Raw genomic sequence first — 18,911 nt, forward strand, 5'->3', positions numbered from 1 at the left:
AGAAATGCACATTCCAAGGACGGGAGGCAGTGAGGAGCCTCCAGTTGCCCAGATTCAGCTCGTGGGTCAACTCCTTAAAAGTGTTATTTTGTTTCTCTCTTTTTTCTTATAATATTACTAGAGGCCTGGTGCATGATATACATATATATCTGGCCTGCGGGATCAGGCCGAAACCGGCTCTCTGACATCTCCCAAGGGGTCCCGGATTGTGAGAGGTCGCAGGCCAGACTGAGGGACCCCCACTGGTGCACGATCAGGGCCGGGGAGGGAGTGGGAGGTTGGCCAGCAGGGGAGGGACTGCAGAAGGGCTCCAGGGCATGTCCGGCCCGTCTTGCTCAGTCCCAATCAGCCAGACCCCAACAGCAAGCTCACCTACCAGTCGGATTGTCTGCCCCCTTGTGGTCAGTGCAAGCATAGCAAACGGTTGAGTGGCCTTGGCATATCATTAGCGTATTATGCTTTGATTGGTTGAACAGACAACCGGAACTTAGCATATTGGGCTTTTATTATATAGCATGTGAGATTTAGCCTCCATCTGTTTCTGTTGCTGGTTTTTCTGCAAAATTTATTTTTCTAAACATTTAGAAAGAGAGCTTGATTTAAGATTTTCTAATTTTACAGCTCTAGAGCTCCCTCATCTGTTGTTTTGGGAAATTTTTTAAAAATATGGCTGCTGGGGTCCAACCCCAGCAGGTCCAGGGGTTCCCCATAGGTGTGGATGGAGTCGGCGAAGAAGGAATGACACGGAGACAGCGTTCAGTTGATCAGCAGCCTTGCCAGGATCTCTAGCCACAATCTCCAGCCAAGTACTGTGTCCATGTTCTCTTGCTAGGTTCTCCAGCCAGGTTCTCCAGGTTCTCCAGCCAGGTTCTGTAGCCATGCTCTCACACTAGGTTCTCCAGCCCGAAAAAATATGGCTGCTGCTCTAGCCGATTTGGTTCAGTGGATAGAGTGTCACCCTGTGAACCGAAGGGTCCCGGGCTCAATTACATCAAGGGCACATACCTCAGTTGCAGGCTCTTCACCGGTCTGGGCCCTGTTTGGGGCTCGTGCAGGAGGCAACTTGTAGGGGGAGGGTGGGTAAAGTCTAAAAATCAATGGAAAAATATCCTCCAGTAAGGATTAAAATGTGTGTGTGTGTGTGTGTGTATAAAAGTAGGAGAGAGGAATATATATATATATCTGCTTATTTGGGGGATTTATTTATTCCCCTCTCCTACTTTTATTTATTTATTTATTTTAATTACAGTTAACATTCAGTATTCTTTTGTATTAGTTTCAGGTATACAACATAGTGGTTAGACAATCATACTTCACAAAGTGTTTCCCCTAATATTTCCAGTACCCACCTAGCACCATAATAATATATTCATAATAGTATGATTGAATATATTCCCTGTGTTTTTCTTCACATCCCCATAACTGTTTTATAACTACCAATTTGTGCTTCTCAATCCCTTCACCTTTTTCACGAAGTCTTCCAAACCTCCTTCTCCTCTGGCAACTATCAGTTTGGTCTTTGTATCTATGAGTCTGTTTTGGTTTTGTTTGTTCATTTATTGTGTTCTTTATGTTCCACATATAAGTGAAATCATGTGGTGTTTGTCTTTCTCTGACTGACTGATTTCAGTTAGCATAATACCTTCTAGGTCCATCCATGCTGCTGCAAATGGTAATATTTCATTCTTTTTTATCCCTCCCATACTTTTCAAATGCATCCTTTTAAAGTGTACAAGTCAGTGTTTTGATTTATTGACAAAATTTAGCAGCTATTACCACTGTCTGATGTTAGAGATTTTCGTCACCCTCACCATATGCATTCACAGCTACTCCCCAATCACCACTTGTTCCGGCCCCTGGCAACCACTAATCTTTCAGTTGCTTTGTATTTACTTATGCTGGACATGTCATATAAATGGAATCATGCAATATATGATCTCTGTGATTAGCTTCTTTACCTTAGCATAATGTTTTCAAAGTTTATCATATTGTAACATATATTTGTACTTTGTTCCTGTTTATTGCCAAGTGATACTTCATTGTACAGTATGCCAAATTTTGTCTATCTTTTCATCAATTGATAAACATTTGAGTTGTTTCCACTTTTTGCCTATTGTGAATAATGCTTCTGGTGGATTATCTATATATATTTAAAGGCCAAGCGACTGGCCAACCGGTATCTCTGATGCACACTGACCACCAGGGGGCAGACGCTCAATGCAGGAGCTGCCCAGCTGTGGTGACTTGGCAGCTGCTATTCTTGGGTGATACACCCGGAACCAAAGAGGAGGAAACCCAATTCCTGGGTGTGTCACCAGAGAACCGCCTTCTTACAATCCAGGATCCCTCGGGGGGATGTCGGAGAGCTGGTTTCAGCCCCACCCCCACAGGCCAGGCTGACAGACCCCCAACAGTGCACGAAAGGCGGGCCTTTAGTTTATTTATATCTATCAGTCTTTTTATGTCTGGAAGGAAAGCTAGTGAAGCCCATTCCAGGGGTTACTTCTGTCTCTTATGTTTAATAAATTTTCTCTTGATAACTATGCTTATAAACATAATGATGAGTCATGTACACCGATGGGAGAAGAAATCAAAAGTTTTCTATGCCTTGTTTTTATTTTTTTATGATTGTCAGCCATTACAAATTTAATACGACTTGATGTCATATCTTATGAAACCTGCCTAGGATAGTAGCTTTACAAATAAACTTTCTGTCTAGTTGAAAATTAAAATGGTAAATAAATAAATAAATAAATTTTTTTAAAAAAATTTCTGCCTACTCCCAGAGGTGTTTCTCTTTTGGTTTCCAGTAAAGAATACCAATCTGGGAATAGGGAGACCTGTGTGCAGTTCCTGACTTCCCTGATTATTTGCTCAATTGATCTCTGATTGTGGCAAGTTTCCTTCTCTACAGAAAAAGAGATTGAAAAAACAAACTAAAAATAATAAATTAAAAATTAAAAAAAAGAGAGATTGGAGTAAATAGTCACTAGTAACTCTTTTTAAAAGGGTATTTTTAACTTTGTAATGAGAGAATCGTATTTACTTAATCTCCATGCTCTTTCACAACCAGAACTTATTTTTAAGTCATTATGTCAGTAACCTGTTAATATCATTGATAGTGCATAGCCAGCGTTTCTCAACCTGTGGGTTGCGACCCCTTTAGTGGTCGAACAACCCTTTCACAGGGGTCGCCTAAGACCATCCTGCATATCAGATGTTTACATTATGATTCATAACAGTAGCAACATTACAGTTATGAAGTAGCAACGAAAATAATTTTATGGTTGGGTCACAACATGAGGAACTGTATTTAAAGGGCCAGAAGGCTGAGAACCACTGGCATAGACCATTGAGTAACTAGGATGATGTAATATAGTGAGGGATATTTTACAAGGAAGTATTTTTGTCCTTATTCTCTATTTGTTAAATAATTGAAAAGCACATGTATTTTTAATTGATTCTTGAAGGGCAAGGGAGAGGGAGAAATATTGATGTGAGAGGGATCAGTTGCCTCCTACATGCTCCCTACCTCAAATCGAGCCCACAACCCAAGCATGTGCCCTGACGGGGAACTGAGCCAGCAGCCTTGCAGTGCATGGGACAGTTCCCACTGACTGAGCCACACTGACCAGGGTGAAAGGCACATATATTTTAATGTTATTCTCCCTTTTAGTCATAGTGGCCTGTGTTTCACGTGTATATTTTTATTGCAAACTATATGTATTCATTAAATATTTACATATTTCTTAAAATTATACACTTAAGCCAAAACCGATTTGGCTCAGTAGATAGAGCGTTGGCCTGCGGACTGAAAGGTCCCAGGTTCGATTCCGGTCAAGGGCATGTACCTGGGTTGTGGGCACATCCCCAGTAGGGGATGTGCAGGAGGCAGCTGATCGATGTTTCTCTCTCATCGATGTTTCTGGCTCTCTATCTCTCTCCCTTCCTCTCTGTGAAAGTTCAATAAAATATATATTTTTTAAAAAATATACACAATATAATTTATAGTTTGTAAACATGTTGTGAAGACAACAAGTTGGAGTGTCTAATTTTTATATTGTTAGATACATGTAGGATATATTTATATAACATTTTATACTTAGTGAATATCAAGTTAAAAATAGTATATTATTTACCCAATTTCTCCATTTCAGAGTTGTTTTAAGTGCCTGCTGAGTTATCTATACCTTAATTAGAAAGCAGACCTATTATGATTTTTATTAAATGCTTATTAGAGACAAAAATGAACATTTTAAAAATATGAATCCTCATTTCACCCACTCTGGCATTTTAGAGATGACTTAATTTAGACACCAAGGTTAGCATTCTTAGTCACATGTGAGTTTTATAAATAGAGTTCTAATTCTTGCCCAGAGCAGATAACACTTTATTTTATGCCTTGAATCAAGTGTAATTCTTTTTTTATGGATTTGAGTGAGAGAGAGAAACATCAATTTGTTGATCCACTTATTTGTGCATTCAGTGGTTATTTCTTGTAGTGCCCTGACCAGGGATCAAACCCATAACCTTATTAGCATATCAGAATGATGCTCTAATCAACTGAGCTACCCAGCCATGGCCTCAAGTGTAGTTCTTGTTAGTGGAAATTATAGTCTACTGTCATAATTAATTTAGGCAATAGAGCCTAATTAATTAATCCCTATATTTTAGTTAATTTATAAGAGCAGCCTAGGAGACTGCCCGAGTGACACTGTTGCATATCTTTACAGAGAACTCAGCTGCAGCAGGCTGAAAGGCACTATATTCCTTAGATAAGGAAGGCATGGATGTGATATGTCTTACAATTTGTGTAATATTTTATATTTACTCACAATTTACACACATATTACTCATTTGATCTTTGCACCTAACTTATGCTATTTGACAAGATTTGTTTTTATTAAATTTACATCTGAATATTTCTTTTCTCTTTTGGGGGAATAATGCAAATGGTATTACATTTTTTATTTTGATTTCTGAACATTTATTGCTGGTATATAGAAATACACTCAATTTTGTATGTTAATCTTCCATCCTGTGACTTTATTGAACTGAATATTTCTAGAAGTTGTTTTTGTAGATCTTTTCTATGTAAATAACAGTGGAGACAGTTTCTTCCTTTTGAATCTATATACCTTTTATTACCTTTTCTTGCTTTTTATCTAGAACTTCCAGCAGTATGTTGAATAAATGGTGAGAGCATACGTCATTGTCTTGTTCTGAATCTTAGAGGGTAATCATTCAGTCTTTCATCATCTATATCTATAGATATAGATATATAGATATAGATAGATAATATGCAAATTAGCCAGGATGCTGTAACAGTCACCCGCTCAGGAGGAGGCTACATGTGCAGGTAGGTGGGAGGGGACAGCTGCATGATGAGGCAAGCCACCGATGGTGCAGGCTCACAGAGCAGGGCAGAGCAGGGCCTGCCAGCCGGGGCACCTAGTCCCTGAGCTGCAGAGGAAACACCTTTCCTGACCTCTCATTGGCTAAGCTCCCGGAACGCCACCCGCAGTGTTCTTGGTAACTTGCGTAATAAGAACCCAAGAAGGTGATCTAGGGTTTTTCTACCTCACTCTTGGAGGAAAAAAACGAAGGTCTGCTGCTGGAGGGGCTAAGAAATGTCATAGCCTGCCCTAGCCGGTTTGGCTCAGTTGGATAGAGCCGCGTCCTAACCCGCAGGGTCTGGGTTTGATTCTGGTCAAGGCCATGTATCTAGGTTGCAGGCTCCTCCCTGGCTGGAGCCCAAGCCAGGGCCCATGCAGGAGGCAACCAATCGAAGTGTCCCTCTCACATTGATGTTTCTCTATGTCTTTCCCTCTCTCTTCCATGCTCTCTAAAAATCAATGGAAAAAAAACCCTCAGGTGAGGATAAAAAAAGAAAGAAATGCCATATCCTATGAAAGAGACATCTTGAAAATGCCTAAAGAAAGTTGTCATTTTTTTGTGATGAAGGGACTGGAGTTCATGTTGATGAAAACACCTTGGCAGCTGTGGGGGCGGCGCCTTCCCGTCACTTACTGATGGCTTAGGCGGGGAGCGGGCCTAAGCCATCAGTAGGACATCCCCTGAGGTCTTCCGGATTGGAGAGGGTGCAGGTCGGGCTGAGGGGGACCCCCACACACACACACGAATTTCATGCACCGGGCCTCTAGTTATGTATAATGTTACCTGTAGATTTTTTGTAGATACTCTTTATCAAATTGAAGTTTCCCTGTTCCTATATTTCTGAGAATCTTTATGAATTAATGAATATTGTCAGATGCATTTTTTACATCAATAGATTTATCATGTGATTTTTCTTTAGCCTGTTTTGTGTTAGATTACATTGATTTTTCAAATATTAAACCAGCTTTGCATCCTTGCATAAACCCCAGTCGATCATTATATATAATTTTTTTATGTCATTTAGTTCTATATGCTGATAGTTTAAGTTTTATGTCTATATCCATGAGGGATATTGGTCTGTAGTTTTCTCTTTTGATACTGTGTTTTTATGGTTTTGATATCAGAGTAATACTTTCTTTATAAAATGAACTGAAATATGTTTCCTCCTATTTCCTATAGAGAATGTGTAGAATTGGTGTTAATTCTTCTTTGAACATTTGACAGAATTTCCCAGTAAAACCACCCAGGCCTGAAGATTCTTTTTGGAGGGTTTTTTAATTACAAATTCAATTTCCTTAATAATTATTTGACCATTTAACTTATCTATTACATATCAATTGAGTTGTGCGTTTTGATAAATTGATCCATTTCATCTAAGTTGTCAAATTAATGTCTGTAGGAATGTTCATAGTACTCCCTTATGATCCTTTTTTTGTCTTTAGCAACTACAGTGATACCCTATTTCATTACTGATATTCATTATTTGTTTTCTCTTTACATATGAAAACTCAAGGAGAGAAAAAGCCTGTTGTGTTTGCCCATATTTTTTTTTTAATATATTTTATTGATTTTTTACAGAGGAAGGGAGAGAGATAGAGAGCCAGAAGAATCGATGAGAGAGAAACATCGATCAGCCGCCTCCTGCACATCTCCCACTGGAGATGTGCCCGCAACCCAGGTACATGCCCTTGACCGGAATCGAACCCAGGACCCCCTCAGTCCACAGGCCGACGCTCTATCCACTGAGCCAAACCAGTTTCGGCGCCCATATTTTTGTTTACCCTGTTCTTTCTTCCTTTTCATATATTCCAAGGTTCCTTTTAATCATTTCATTTATGTTTAGAGAACTTCTTTAGCCATTCTTTTGGGGTAGGTCTGCTGGCCACAAATTCCCTTGATTTTCTTTTGTCTGAGAATGACTTGATTTTTCTTTAATTCTTATATTTTCTCTGGGTCTAGAATTTCGGGTTGACATTTTTCAGCTCTTAAAAAATACTGTTCCAAAAGGATATATGCACCCCTATGTTCATAGCAGCACAATTCACCATAGCTAAGATTTGGAAACAGCCTAAGTGCCCATCAGCAGATGAGTGGATTAGAAAACTGTGGTACATATACACAATGGAATACTATGCCGCGGTAAAAAAAAAGGAACTCTTGCCATTTGCAACAGAAGACAGTAGTTAGGACACACTACACATTTGTATACCTTAACTAATAAAAAAAAATAAAAAATACTGTTCCAGTTTCTTCTCTCCTCTATGTGGTATGATGAGAAATCCACTCTGATTAGAATTCTTTTCCCCCTATAAATTAGATACTATTTCTCTCTCTGATTTCTTGTCTTTAGTTTCAGAAGTTTGGTTATGATGTGCTTTGGCATGGATTTCTTTGGATTTTTCTTTTTGGTGTTTTCTAAGCTTCTTGAATCTATGGGTTTATGTCCTTCACCATATATGGGAAATTTTTAGTAATTTTTCAACATACTTTTTGTCCTCTTTTTCTCTTTTTCTTCCAGTCCACTGAGGATATGCAAATGTTAAGTGTTTTGTTATAGTCCCATGTCCCTGAAGCTCTGTTTTTGTTGTTGTTTTACAGTTCATTTTCTTGGTGGTGTTCAGATTGGATAATTTCTTTTGTTCTACCTTCCAGTTCACTGATTCTTTCCTCTTTCCTCTCCATTTTGCTGTTGAGCCCATGCATTGAGGTTTTTTTTTTACTTTCAAAGTTTTATTAATTATGAAATGTATTTTTTTTTAAATTAGTTAAGGTATTACAAATGTGTCTTCATCCCCCCCATTAACCCCCAACCTACTTAGTGCTGCCACAGAGGCGGGAGAGGCTCCCACCACCGCCACTGTGCTCACCAGCTGTGAGCTCGGCTCAGGGCTTCTGGCTGAACAGCACTCCCACTGTGGGAGCGCATTGACCACCAGGGGGCAGTTCCTGCGTTGAGCAGCTGTCCCCTGGTGGTCAGTGCATGTCATAGCGGCCGGTTGTTCCCCCGTTCAGTTGATTTGAATGTTAGCCTTTTATTATATAGGATTATTTGTGTTAAAAGTGTCCTAACTGCTTAATAGAATTGACATTCCAGAAAAATATATCATCCTTATCCTGTGACTTGATATATCTTTTGATAAGCCTGTAGTTTTACAACTTCCCTACTTGGTGAAGCACAACTAAACTTTTTTTTTTTTTTACAACTAAACATTTTTAAAAGAATGTTTAGTTCCTGAATTTTAAGTTACATTGTAGGTGATATAGTACCTAGAGATACACCCACCAGATGCTTGATACAAGTTTACATGAATGGCCCTGGCTGGTGTGGCTCAGTTGTTTTTGCGGTGTCCCGCGCACTGAGAGGTCACCAGTTTGATTCCCAGTCATGGCACATGCCCAGGTTGCAGGCTTGATCCCCACTCCCTTCCTCTCTCTCTCTCAAATCAATAAAAACACATGTTTTTAAAAGTTTACATGAATGTTTCTTTGAGGGGAAAGTGTATTTCAAATTCTAGTCAACATTCTGGTAGTAGGCCTTTTTTGAGTAAGGACTTGGTTTTTTTAAGGCTTACCAGTTATCCTTTTTTTTAATTGCTCAGAAATATTCTTTATTCTTTGTATTTCTATAAAGTGTTTTTGTGAATATAGGTGTACTGGTGCCCAGTCATCAAGTGTTTAAGCAGTGGTTTCACTTACTCTTGGTTTCCACTGAAAACATTGATTTTTCTTTGCCATTCTACAGTACCTTCTCCAGGCAAATTCCGCTCCCCTGCAGCGCCATCTCCTTTGGCTCTTCGGCAACCAGTAAAAGCGTTTAGTAACCATGGCTCTGGTTCTCCTGGTAGCCAAGAAACAACACAACTCACACAAACCACCTCCTCACCTGGGCCTCCCATGGTTCAGAACACAGTCCCAGCAAATCCTCCCAGCAATATCAACAGCACTACTCTAACCAGACCGGCAGGGACAACCGCGATGAGAAGTGGCTTGCCCAGACCCAGTGCCCCTTCTGCTGGGGGTATTCCAGTGCCTCGCAGCAAACTTGCACAGCCTGTTCGCAGGTAAGTGCTGTTTCAATGTTCTTAAGCATAGGAAAGTGGGTAGACTGGAATTGCACGCACCTTTGCATTTGACAGTGAACAGAGAGAGTCCTAATTGGGTTCTCACTAGAGTCTAGTACAATTTGAATAAAATACTTTTTTATTGTTTTAAAGAAAACCTTACATGGGACATTAGGGTATTATACCACTTTGGTTCAGATTAAATTTGCCCAGAAACCTAACATGATTAAGCATCTCAGTGACCTCCTAGAAAATTTTTTTAGAGCCACTCAATTTGGTTATGGTATTTGTTCATTTTTCACATAATAATGTTCAATAAAGATAGTAAAGGCATCTTAGACCCTAAAGTGAGATTTAAGATGACATTTCTAGCTACCAAGTCTAAGTATAATCTGGGAGCGCGATTTTCAAACTGGCTACAATTCGGAATCTTCTGTGGGATTTGTATAGAGGCCTAAAATTCACTGCCATTGAACTGGTCTAATATGAAGCCTAAAGTCTGTGGGTATGCTGGTGTTTGTTTGTTTGATTTTCAGATGATTCTGAGCCCAGCTAGCTTGGGAACTGTGCCCCTGTTGTCTTTATCTTTCAGGAATTGATTACCACCGTCAGTAAATTTAGGGGTCAAACAAAAGTAAATGTTAAATATTTATTTGCATAAAAAAAGCATTCATCCCATAAGCTTTCAAACTGCCTATACTTTTTATTCTAAGATAAACATACTACATTTCATACTACATTTCTGAATTCAGTAGTAGGCCTTAACGGCTTTTTACTATGCACTGTGCTAACTAGCTTATATGTATCTTATTTTATAATAACACTAGAGGCTGGATGCAAGAAATTCGTGCAAGAGTAGGCCTTCCTTCCCCTGGCTGCCAGCAGGCACCCGGGTCCCAGGCTTCCCTCTCAGCCCCGGCTTTTATTATTATAGATGAAACATGTAGGTACTGTTGTTACTCCTATTTTCAGAGAAGAATATTGAAATGTAATGAGGTAAATAAGGTTGATAATCCATGTGGTTGGAAAAGATGAGACAGTCTTTTCCTTCCTTTTACTCTACTAGCTGTGTTAACAAAGAGGTTAGTGAAGTCACCTGGTGACCAGTAAAACCTGGACGTTGTGGAGATCCTGAGGGTGGGACACTTGTGCTGACGGCTGTGCAGAGCTCTGGTCTCAGTGGTCCCCTGAAACAGCCTGCATTGAATTGTGATGCCCCCTGCAGAGTCAGTATCCTGTGTGGGAGAGGGGGTGGCAGTGTTTCACTTAAGCCCTGCAAGTCACTTTACAATATTGCTTATTTCAGATCCTTGCCAGCTCCTAAAACCTATGGCAGTATGAAAGATGACAGTTGGAAAGATGGCTGTTATTGACCAGCAAAGAGAAGACGACAGAAGTCCACAGCTTCACAGACACCCCTTCACCAGGCTAACCAACTTTTGTATGCAGACTGTTCACATGAGACTCTTGGGATTTGTAAAGTCCCAGCCCTCTCTGTCTTAATTAGCACAAACTGACAGAGATGACCAAGCAGCACTTTAATGACATTTAACATCAGATGTGTTTGGTAATCATACAATCACTCTCCATGGAATCGCTTTTAGTTTTGTTTAACAGAAACTAAGTTGATTTTTTTACTATTTTACAGAGGCCAATATCTGGGCAAAAAAACTAATGGATGCCAAAGAGAAAATGCCCTTTTGTAAACGAGAGAGTACCTTTGTGCACAAGAGAATGGTGAATTCAAGCTATCCAAAACTTCACGTTCAACCTAATTTACTGTATAAATGGTATCAATAAATATTTGTGTTAATGAGAACTAATATTCTGATTAATTACCTGAAATGTTTCACTAGTGTTTCACTGGTACTCTAAGAAACTAGACTGAGATGGAGGAGGATGGCGGCTAGAGATTTAAAATGTGATACCTAAATTTGGGAGAATTCTATAAATTAATTTTGCAGGTTCATTAGAAATAAAAATGTCATTTGTTTAATGTCAAGTTTTGGATGTAGCTCACATGTCACCACCATCAAGTAGTGTTACAGCGTGCATCCATCGCGTCGCATGGACACATCGGGCTTCTGTGTTTGTTTTGATTGCCAAAAGGGCTTAATGTCAGTTGTACAATCTTTCTACACTTTATAGCTCCTGGCTCAGGAAAGATAGCCTTTGCTGTTGAAGCCAACTTCTTCACATGCTGTTATCTGCTACAGAACTGAGAGATCTTGTTTTTATTAGCAGGTTTCCATGATGGGAAAGAGCAAGTAGTGTGTGTCTTTATTCTTTACATAAATAACACCACCTCGGTGCTTACAACCTGGAACAAAACCATACAGTGAGAGAGGGGGGAAATCTATGCACTTAACTTATAAAATCTCTGGTAATGACAGTGTATTGTTGCTGTTAATGACACAACGGTCTGTTATGTGGTAGGAGACGAGCCTGCTGAATCCTACCTACATTGATCCACTTTAAACTGAGTAACTGTATAAATGTCCTTCGAAAATGCTGTCCCTTTTGACTTTGATTCTGCCTTACATCAATTTTTGCATTTTTTGTAACAAATGAAATCCAGTACATGTGACTCTAACCCTTAAATACTTGCTCTCTAAGGGCCCATATGTATACCCTGGGAATCATTTATTTCAGATGTTTTTTTTTTTAGTCTTTTACTAAAAAAAAACTTCCTTCTACAGCATGCTTCTCATTTTTATGTGAGAGGTCTGTTTTTAAATATTTGTTTGAATAGCTCTAAAATATTGGTACTTGAGTCACCTAAAGGATTTTAGGGATTTGAACATAAGTTTATTTCCTGTTAGTCAAAGACATTCTGTAAGTTGGCAAAAGAAATTGAGAAATGGGAAGCTTGATATTCAGGATAGCACTGGGGTTGACATGGCGAGAGACCCTGTTGTGCTGTGAGTGACACCATGGCTTGACCGTGATGTTGGCTTGACCATAGGGAGTCATTCCCATTAACACAAGCAGCTGGAGATTTGACCTGACAGTGCTATGTATTTCGGTGTATAACGCAAGGAATTTTATCCTTGAATTTGAGGGTGATGGGGGTGGGTCGGGAAAAGATGGCACCAGAATTCCACATGATGATGAACTAAAAAATGTTGCTTTTTAGAGAAGATACAGAAAACATCTGCTTTGGGTGTGTGGGGGTATCCCATGTAAAAATCTAAGTGAAAGAAAGAACTAGCCACTGTCTCTTTTTAAAATCACATATACGCAAAACAAAATAGGTCTCAGTTTTCAGTGCAACATTGCAAAAAGTATATATATATGCTGCAATCTAATAATTAAGAGGGATTTTAACTATTATGAAACACCATTACATTTTTAGGTTAGATTGTCGGTTTCAAAAGGAGTATTCAGGTTATTTAACTTTGTTTTTTAAAGGCTGCATCAGAGAAAAAAAATGTCTATTTTTTTTAATTCAAATATTTCATCACATGTTAAAAATGTATTTGGATCTGAGTTGGGTAAAGTATTATTTTACCTGCTGTTGTACTGCCACAGACCATTGGCTTTTGGTCTCCTAAAGAGAAAAATTGCCTTTTTACTAGAAAGCCTTTGTGTATTGCCAATTTTTCTATTTGGGAAAATCCAAGAATTACTGTGGTTAGTCTTACAGGAGAAATGTGGATTTGATAAACTAGTGCCTATGATTTTAACTTATGTTTGATATATAGTAGTAAGGGTTTTATGAATGTTAATTATTTTTTGTGCCAACAGCCCAGATTTGTCCTTATATGTAAGCAGAAAGCTATGAACTCTGCTTCCGAAGTTATTTAATTTTCTCAGTGTTTGAATGTTATTTTTTTGTGTGTTAATAAAAGTGTAAAGAATTGGAAAAATATAGATATTCTTAACTCAAGTATTTGCTGGATCGTTTTTCTACAAAACTTGTTTGTAATATGAAACACTCTATGAAGAGTTGACTTTTTCGGTTTTCATACCTGGAAATCACATTTTGTAAAACTGGGGACCATTCATAATTGTCAAATACTTTTTAAAATTGTTATCTCAATACATCACTTTTATAAAAAAGTTTTTTTGGAAGGAAATTAGATACTTGTGTCCCCAGATGTTTGTATAACTCTAGAATGATCTAGACTGTGTATGTTTTTATTGAATGTACAGGCATCAATTTTTGACATTACGCATGGTCCTCTGAGATCACATGAACTTTGATTTGCAAACATTTCTATAGCCGAACTTGTATGTGTGGTTGCCTCCTTAATAAACAGCCTGACCATAATGTTTATTATTAAATTTACATTTGTTTTTCAAGTGCTTTATTAATTCCTGAGTATGATGAGATTCCACTTCCCCCGCCGCCACTCGCCGCCAGTTGCCTACAATTGGTTTTAATAAATTTCTCAGTTGATTTTTTTTTTTAAACACACAAACCCAAATCATATTTGATCTTTATGAGGTTGGGAATGTATGATGTTATATTTTCTCTGTCCTGGTCATTTCATATGTGGATTACTTGTAGTAAATTTATAGTTTACTCAAAATTGGTATGTTCCTAGAACTTTTTCACCTGCTGTAAATTGATATCTATAAAAAATTAGCATATATGAAACAACCAGAATGTCAATTTTAAGAGTTTCCAACAGGGAAAATGAATACATTTTCAAAGCAAATGTGGGTATTTAGTTGATCATGCGCATCTTTTCTCTTGTAGATGAATGGGAAAAATCGAGAATTGTGCATGATTTCATTAGTTCCCCACATTCCTTTTGGAAGCTTTTACTGTCCTTTATGTTACAAAAATATTAGAGAAATTACTCTTCATGTTTTTTCTCCCTGTCAAGCTAAAAACATTTAAGAACCATTTAAAATTAAGTGTCAAAATATTTGTAAGTCAATGAACGAGAAGTTGACTTAAACTAGTCCTATGCCAGTACAACAGGAGAACCCACTGGAGGTTTTTGCGAAGTATTTGCTGTATCAAAGTTCACCTTTGAGTTACAAAAGCAGAATAAATGCTAGAGAAACTGACTTGGAAGGACATAGCAAACAGGGTGTTCACGTGAGCATGAAGCCAAAGTTAGCATCCCCTAGTGTATTTTGTATTTTAAATGATCCTAAATATATATCTGAGGAGACTCAATGAAATGGCCCTCTGCCCTAGCCGGTTTGGCTCGGTGGATAGAGCCTTGGCCTGTGGACTGAAGGGTCCCGAGTTCGATTCCGGTCAAAGGCACATGATGAGGTTGCAGGCTCGGTCCCCAGTAGAGGTGGTGAGTGCAAGATGCAGCTCATCAGTGATTCTCATCATTGATGTTTCTGTCTCTCCCTTCCTCTCTGAAATCAATAAAAAATATATATATTAAAAAGATAAATAAAAATGAATAAGAAAATAAGAGTTAACCTAAAATAAAATTTAAAAAAAGAAAGAAATGGCCCTCTGGTTGCCATGGAATGGAACAGATGTCATTCATATACCTTAATACAACCCGTTGAAAACTATGCTGAGTAATGCCAATTTCAAACCAATTCCTTATCTGCACTGGGTAACTTTAATGTTTTCTTTTTAAAAAGAAGAAAAAAATAAAGCTTTATGATAAAGTAATAGAGATGCATTGTGTCAAAAAAACTGAAAATATTAATACATATAAAGGTGAAAATGATCCTGCATTTCACCTGGGAACCTGCAATCTAGGAATAAATATTGAAGTGCTGACCTAACATCCTATCTAATATAGGTAATATGCAAATTGACCATCACTCCAACACAAATATGGCTGCCCCCATGTGGACACAACATGGCTGCCACGAGATGACCTGCAGGGGAGGGCAGTTGTGGATGATCAGGCCTGAAAGGGAGGGCAGTTGGGGGCGATCAGGCCTGCAGGGACGGGCATTTGGAGGACCAGCCCTGCAGGGGAGGGCAGTTGGAGGTGACCAGGCCAGTTGGGGAGAGCAGTTAGGGGTGACCAGGCCTGCAGGGGAGGGCAGTTGGGGGTGACCAGGCCTGCAGGGGAGGGCAGTTAGGACAACCAGGGTCAATCGGGCTGGGAGGGGCGCCATTAGGCATCGATCAGGCTGGCAGGGGAGTGGTTAGGGGGTGATCAGGCTGTCAGGCAGAAGCGGTTAGAGGCAATCAGGCAGGCAGGCAGGCAGGCGAGCAGTTGGGAGCTAGCAGACTGGGATAGGGCCTAAATGGGCACAGACATCCATCAAGGGTCCCAGATTGGATAGGGTGCAGGCTGGGCTAAACAACACTCCCCCAGCCTCCCCCCCTCCCCCCACAAATTTCATGCAGCAGGCCTCTAGTGGTTATATAAGTGGAAGGGTGAATAGTTTTCTGTTTAAGATAAAAAATACTTTTCACTTACAACCCTGACATGAGTTTGCTTCTGAACAGAGGTATGCAGTAATTGGTACTGAAAGCTTGGCACATTTCTCAATTCCTGATTACAGATATTCCTTGATTTTAAGAAATCATATGTATTGTTTTGTATCTTTTTAAAATTAATTGGTATCTCGTATAATTTTATGTTTATTATAGAAAACTAGAGAAATATAGTAAATTATAATGAAGGAAAAGCACTTAATTCCATGGGTAATCAATCACTTAAATCTGAAGAGATTTTTTTTTAATAAAATTGGGAATCGTCATGGTTAAAAGTGTAACTTTTTATTAACTCTGATATCACTGATGATTTCATTTATAGAGAGATTCTGCTAAGAAAATTATCAGTTCCAGGGAAAGTATACAAATATTAATTGCAACACTACCAAACCTATATTATCATAGCTCTCCATATAATGTTTATTGAACTGCTCTACCCAGTCTACCAAACTGAATTGATAGTATTGGTTGAATACAATTTCAATTTTTAAACAAAATACTTTAACGAAATAATAGATACAACCAAATAAAGAATCAAGATAGTCTAGAGCTCTCAAACTTAGAATCACCTGGCAGGCTGTTAAAATGCACATTTCTGCACCCCATCCCAAGAGTGCCTGTTCAAAAATAGAACTCTGGTCACAAGAACTAAAATTCTAGGAACAGAATTCCCAGGACAGATCAGGCGCCATAACTGGACTAACTGACTGTGGCCAAGTGATTGGAGTTAAGTACAAACTACACAGCTCGTAGGAAAACTTTGGGGATGGAATGAGGGAAAGACCACTTTCCCTGAAGGTGGTACTATCCCCAGGGAGTGGGCAAACAAAACAGTAGGTGCACCACCGCGGTCAGCGCACATCACACAAAACCACTGGTCGTTTTCCCGGGGCATCGTCATTCCCGCCCGTGGACGCCAGGAGGCACCTCGGTGTCCTTCCTATCAGTCCCCCTACTGGTAAGTAGCAGTCGATTTAAGCTATGAGTCTGTCATGTGCTCCAGGAGGAAGAGTTGATTTTTCCAAAAAAGAATTTTTTTAGTTGATTCATGAAATATGCACAGAAAAGTGTACACGATGGATGTTTAGCTCACTGAATTACCACTGAGGGACTACGTGTGCAACCAGCATGTAGGTGGGCCAGAAAGACTCACAGCCCCCGAAAGCTCTGCGTGCCACCTGCTAACCTCATCACTGCTGCCCTCCTCTTCAAAGATGACAGCTAGCCTGGCTGCTAACATGACAATTTCGTTTTGCCTATTCTTGAGCTTTGTGTAAGTGGAACCCTACACTTTGTAATTTTTCTCTGCTCTTTTATTTTTATTAAAGTGGGGTTTTTCTCAGACTCAGGCACTGAACAACAAAAATGTGAGATTCGTTCTCATTGCCCTGTTGTATGCCTTGGTTTAACTAGATCACAACTTGTCCAGGCTCACGTGGAAGGACAGTTGGGTTGTTTCCAGTTTGGACCTCTTAAAAAAATGCGGCTTTGGATTTGGGCGTAGCCGTAGTCCCATGGAGAAGCCCCCCAAAGCCTTTCTCTCCCATTTACAACTAAAAAGCTTGGACAAAATGCAAACGGCAACGGCCTGAGGACACTGAACAATAAGCAAAGCAGGCAGGCCGGGGAGGAGAGAAGAGACCCATCCAGGGTGGGCCTCCCATGTCCCCTTTCTCTCTTGGCCTGAGCCAGGGAGCTGCCATCGTGGCTCCTCTGACAGGTAAACCAGAGGAAGCTGAGGGGAAATCTATGAATGAAAACCCCCAAAAGACCAGGAAAAAGAGCAGCTCCTGGAAGCCAGAGAACGGTGGGGGTTTCTATTTTCTCTCTTTGCTTTCATAACTGCTGCTTCTGAAAGGAGAAAGGTTTAAAAGAATGTCACGGCTTTTAGGAGAACTGAGCAATCTGTTGCAAGAGGGTTCTCTTACACATGAAACAAATCCTGATGAACTTAAAATTGGCTTGGTCTCCACAGTACCACAGAGCGTTCACATAAAAGCTGGAGGCCCCTGGTTCAATCCCATGACTCCATCGGGTCAGTTGAATGCTGAATTGCATGCCAAATAGTAATGCTGATCACACCAGTGTATATTGGAACTGATGGAAATTGAACATAAGGTAAATGAGAAGGGAATTATTAGCCTTAAGGTTTGTTGTGTTCGCTTGTGACCATTATGATGAACCCCCTAGCCCCTGTAGCGTGGAGGGGTGGGGGTGGGGGTAGGGTGTGTGTGTGTGTGTGTGTGTGTGTGTATGTATATATATATATATGGTTGACTTTACTTAAAAGCATTTCATTGCTTCTTTCAATCATTGTTTACAGTTATTTTTCTCATCCCTGCTCAAACTCCCCTCAAAACCCTTACCATTCCAAAAACTTTTCCAGGTTTTCAATTGTGCCCACCTTAATGGTGAAGCATGCCACGTCTGTTGCCTCGTGTCTTCCAGTAGACTAGGCTCCTGTTTCCCAGGGTTGGCGAGAGGATGCAGGAAATACAGAAGAGGAATCTCCCAATTTCCAGTTCTGGGTTTGCTGACTTAAGAAATAGGTAGTACGTTTCCAAAATCTAATTGCTTATTTTCTTGAACCAATTTTCTCCTGTTTTCTTCAGGGGTCTTAAAAGGCTCAGTTAAATGATTACCAGAAAACATGTAGCAGACTCATAAATTCCTTTCCACTCAAAAATCAAACCATCGGTTTTGTGTGTAGAGGTTGTTCAACTAAAGGAATAAGTGTCTATTAAACTAAAAAAAAGACATAGACAACTACATCCCAGAGATAAAATATATGTACAGGAGTTATAACTGGTGGTCTTCAACACTGTCGTAGAACATGGTCTTCAACATGGCCGAATCGATAAGGCCATCCTGGGCTAGGCCTGAGCAAGACCTTGTTGCACCACTTAGTGCTGTGTGACCCTTACTGAGTCACTTAACTTCATTAAACTTCAGAATCTCCCTCCGCCCCTGACAAAAAGGGCTTTATCATAAGCTCTATATCATGAATTTACTGTGCAGATTAAAAGAGACCAAGCATTGCCCAGCCAGCATGGCTCGGTGGGTGAGCATCAAAC

The 18,911-nt window shown here is 39.6% G+C and overlaps 1 protein-coding gene across 2 annotated transcripts in view; it reads left to right on the forward strand.

The window, feature by feature from the left end:
* Window positions 1–13,763, forward strand: part of SLAIN2 (SLAIN motif family member 2) — a 42,876-nt gene extending 29,113 nt beyond the window's left edge. For both annotated transcript variants that reach the window (XM_015560989.1, XM_006759260.2), the window contains 2 exons: window positions 9,140–9,458; window positions 10,765–13,763. In XM_015560989.1, the coding sequence (XP_015416475.1) occupies window positions 9,140–9,458; window positions 10,765–10,831 (386 nt within the window). In that variant the 3' untranslated portion in view covers window positions 10,832–13,763. The remainder of the gene's footprint in view (window positions 1–9,139; window positions 9,459–10,764) is intronic.
* Window positions 13,764–18,911: the final 5,148 nt, after the last annotated feature.

The sequence above is a fragment of the Myotis davidii genome, unplaced genomic scaffold (assembly GCF_000327345.1).
Source record: "Myotis davidii unplaced genomic scaffold, ASM32734v1 scaffold455, whole genome shotgun sequence".
Classification (NCBI taxonomy): Eukaryota; Metazoa; Chordata; class Mammalia; order Chiroptera; family Vespertilionidae; genus Myotis; species Myotis davidii.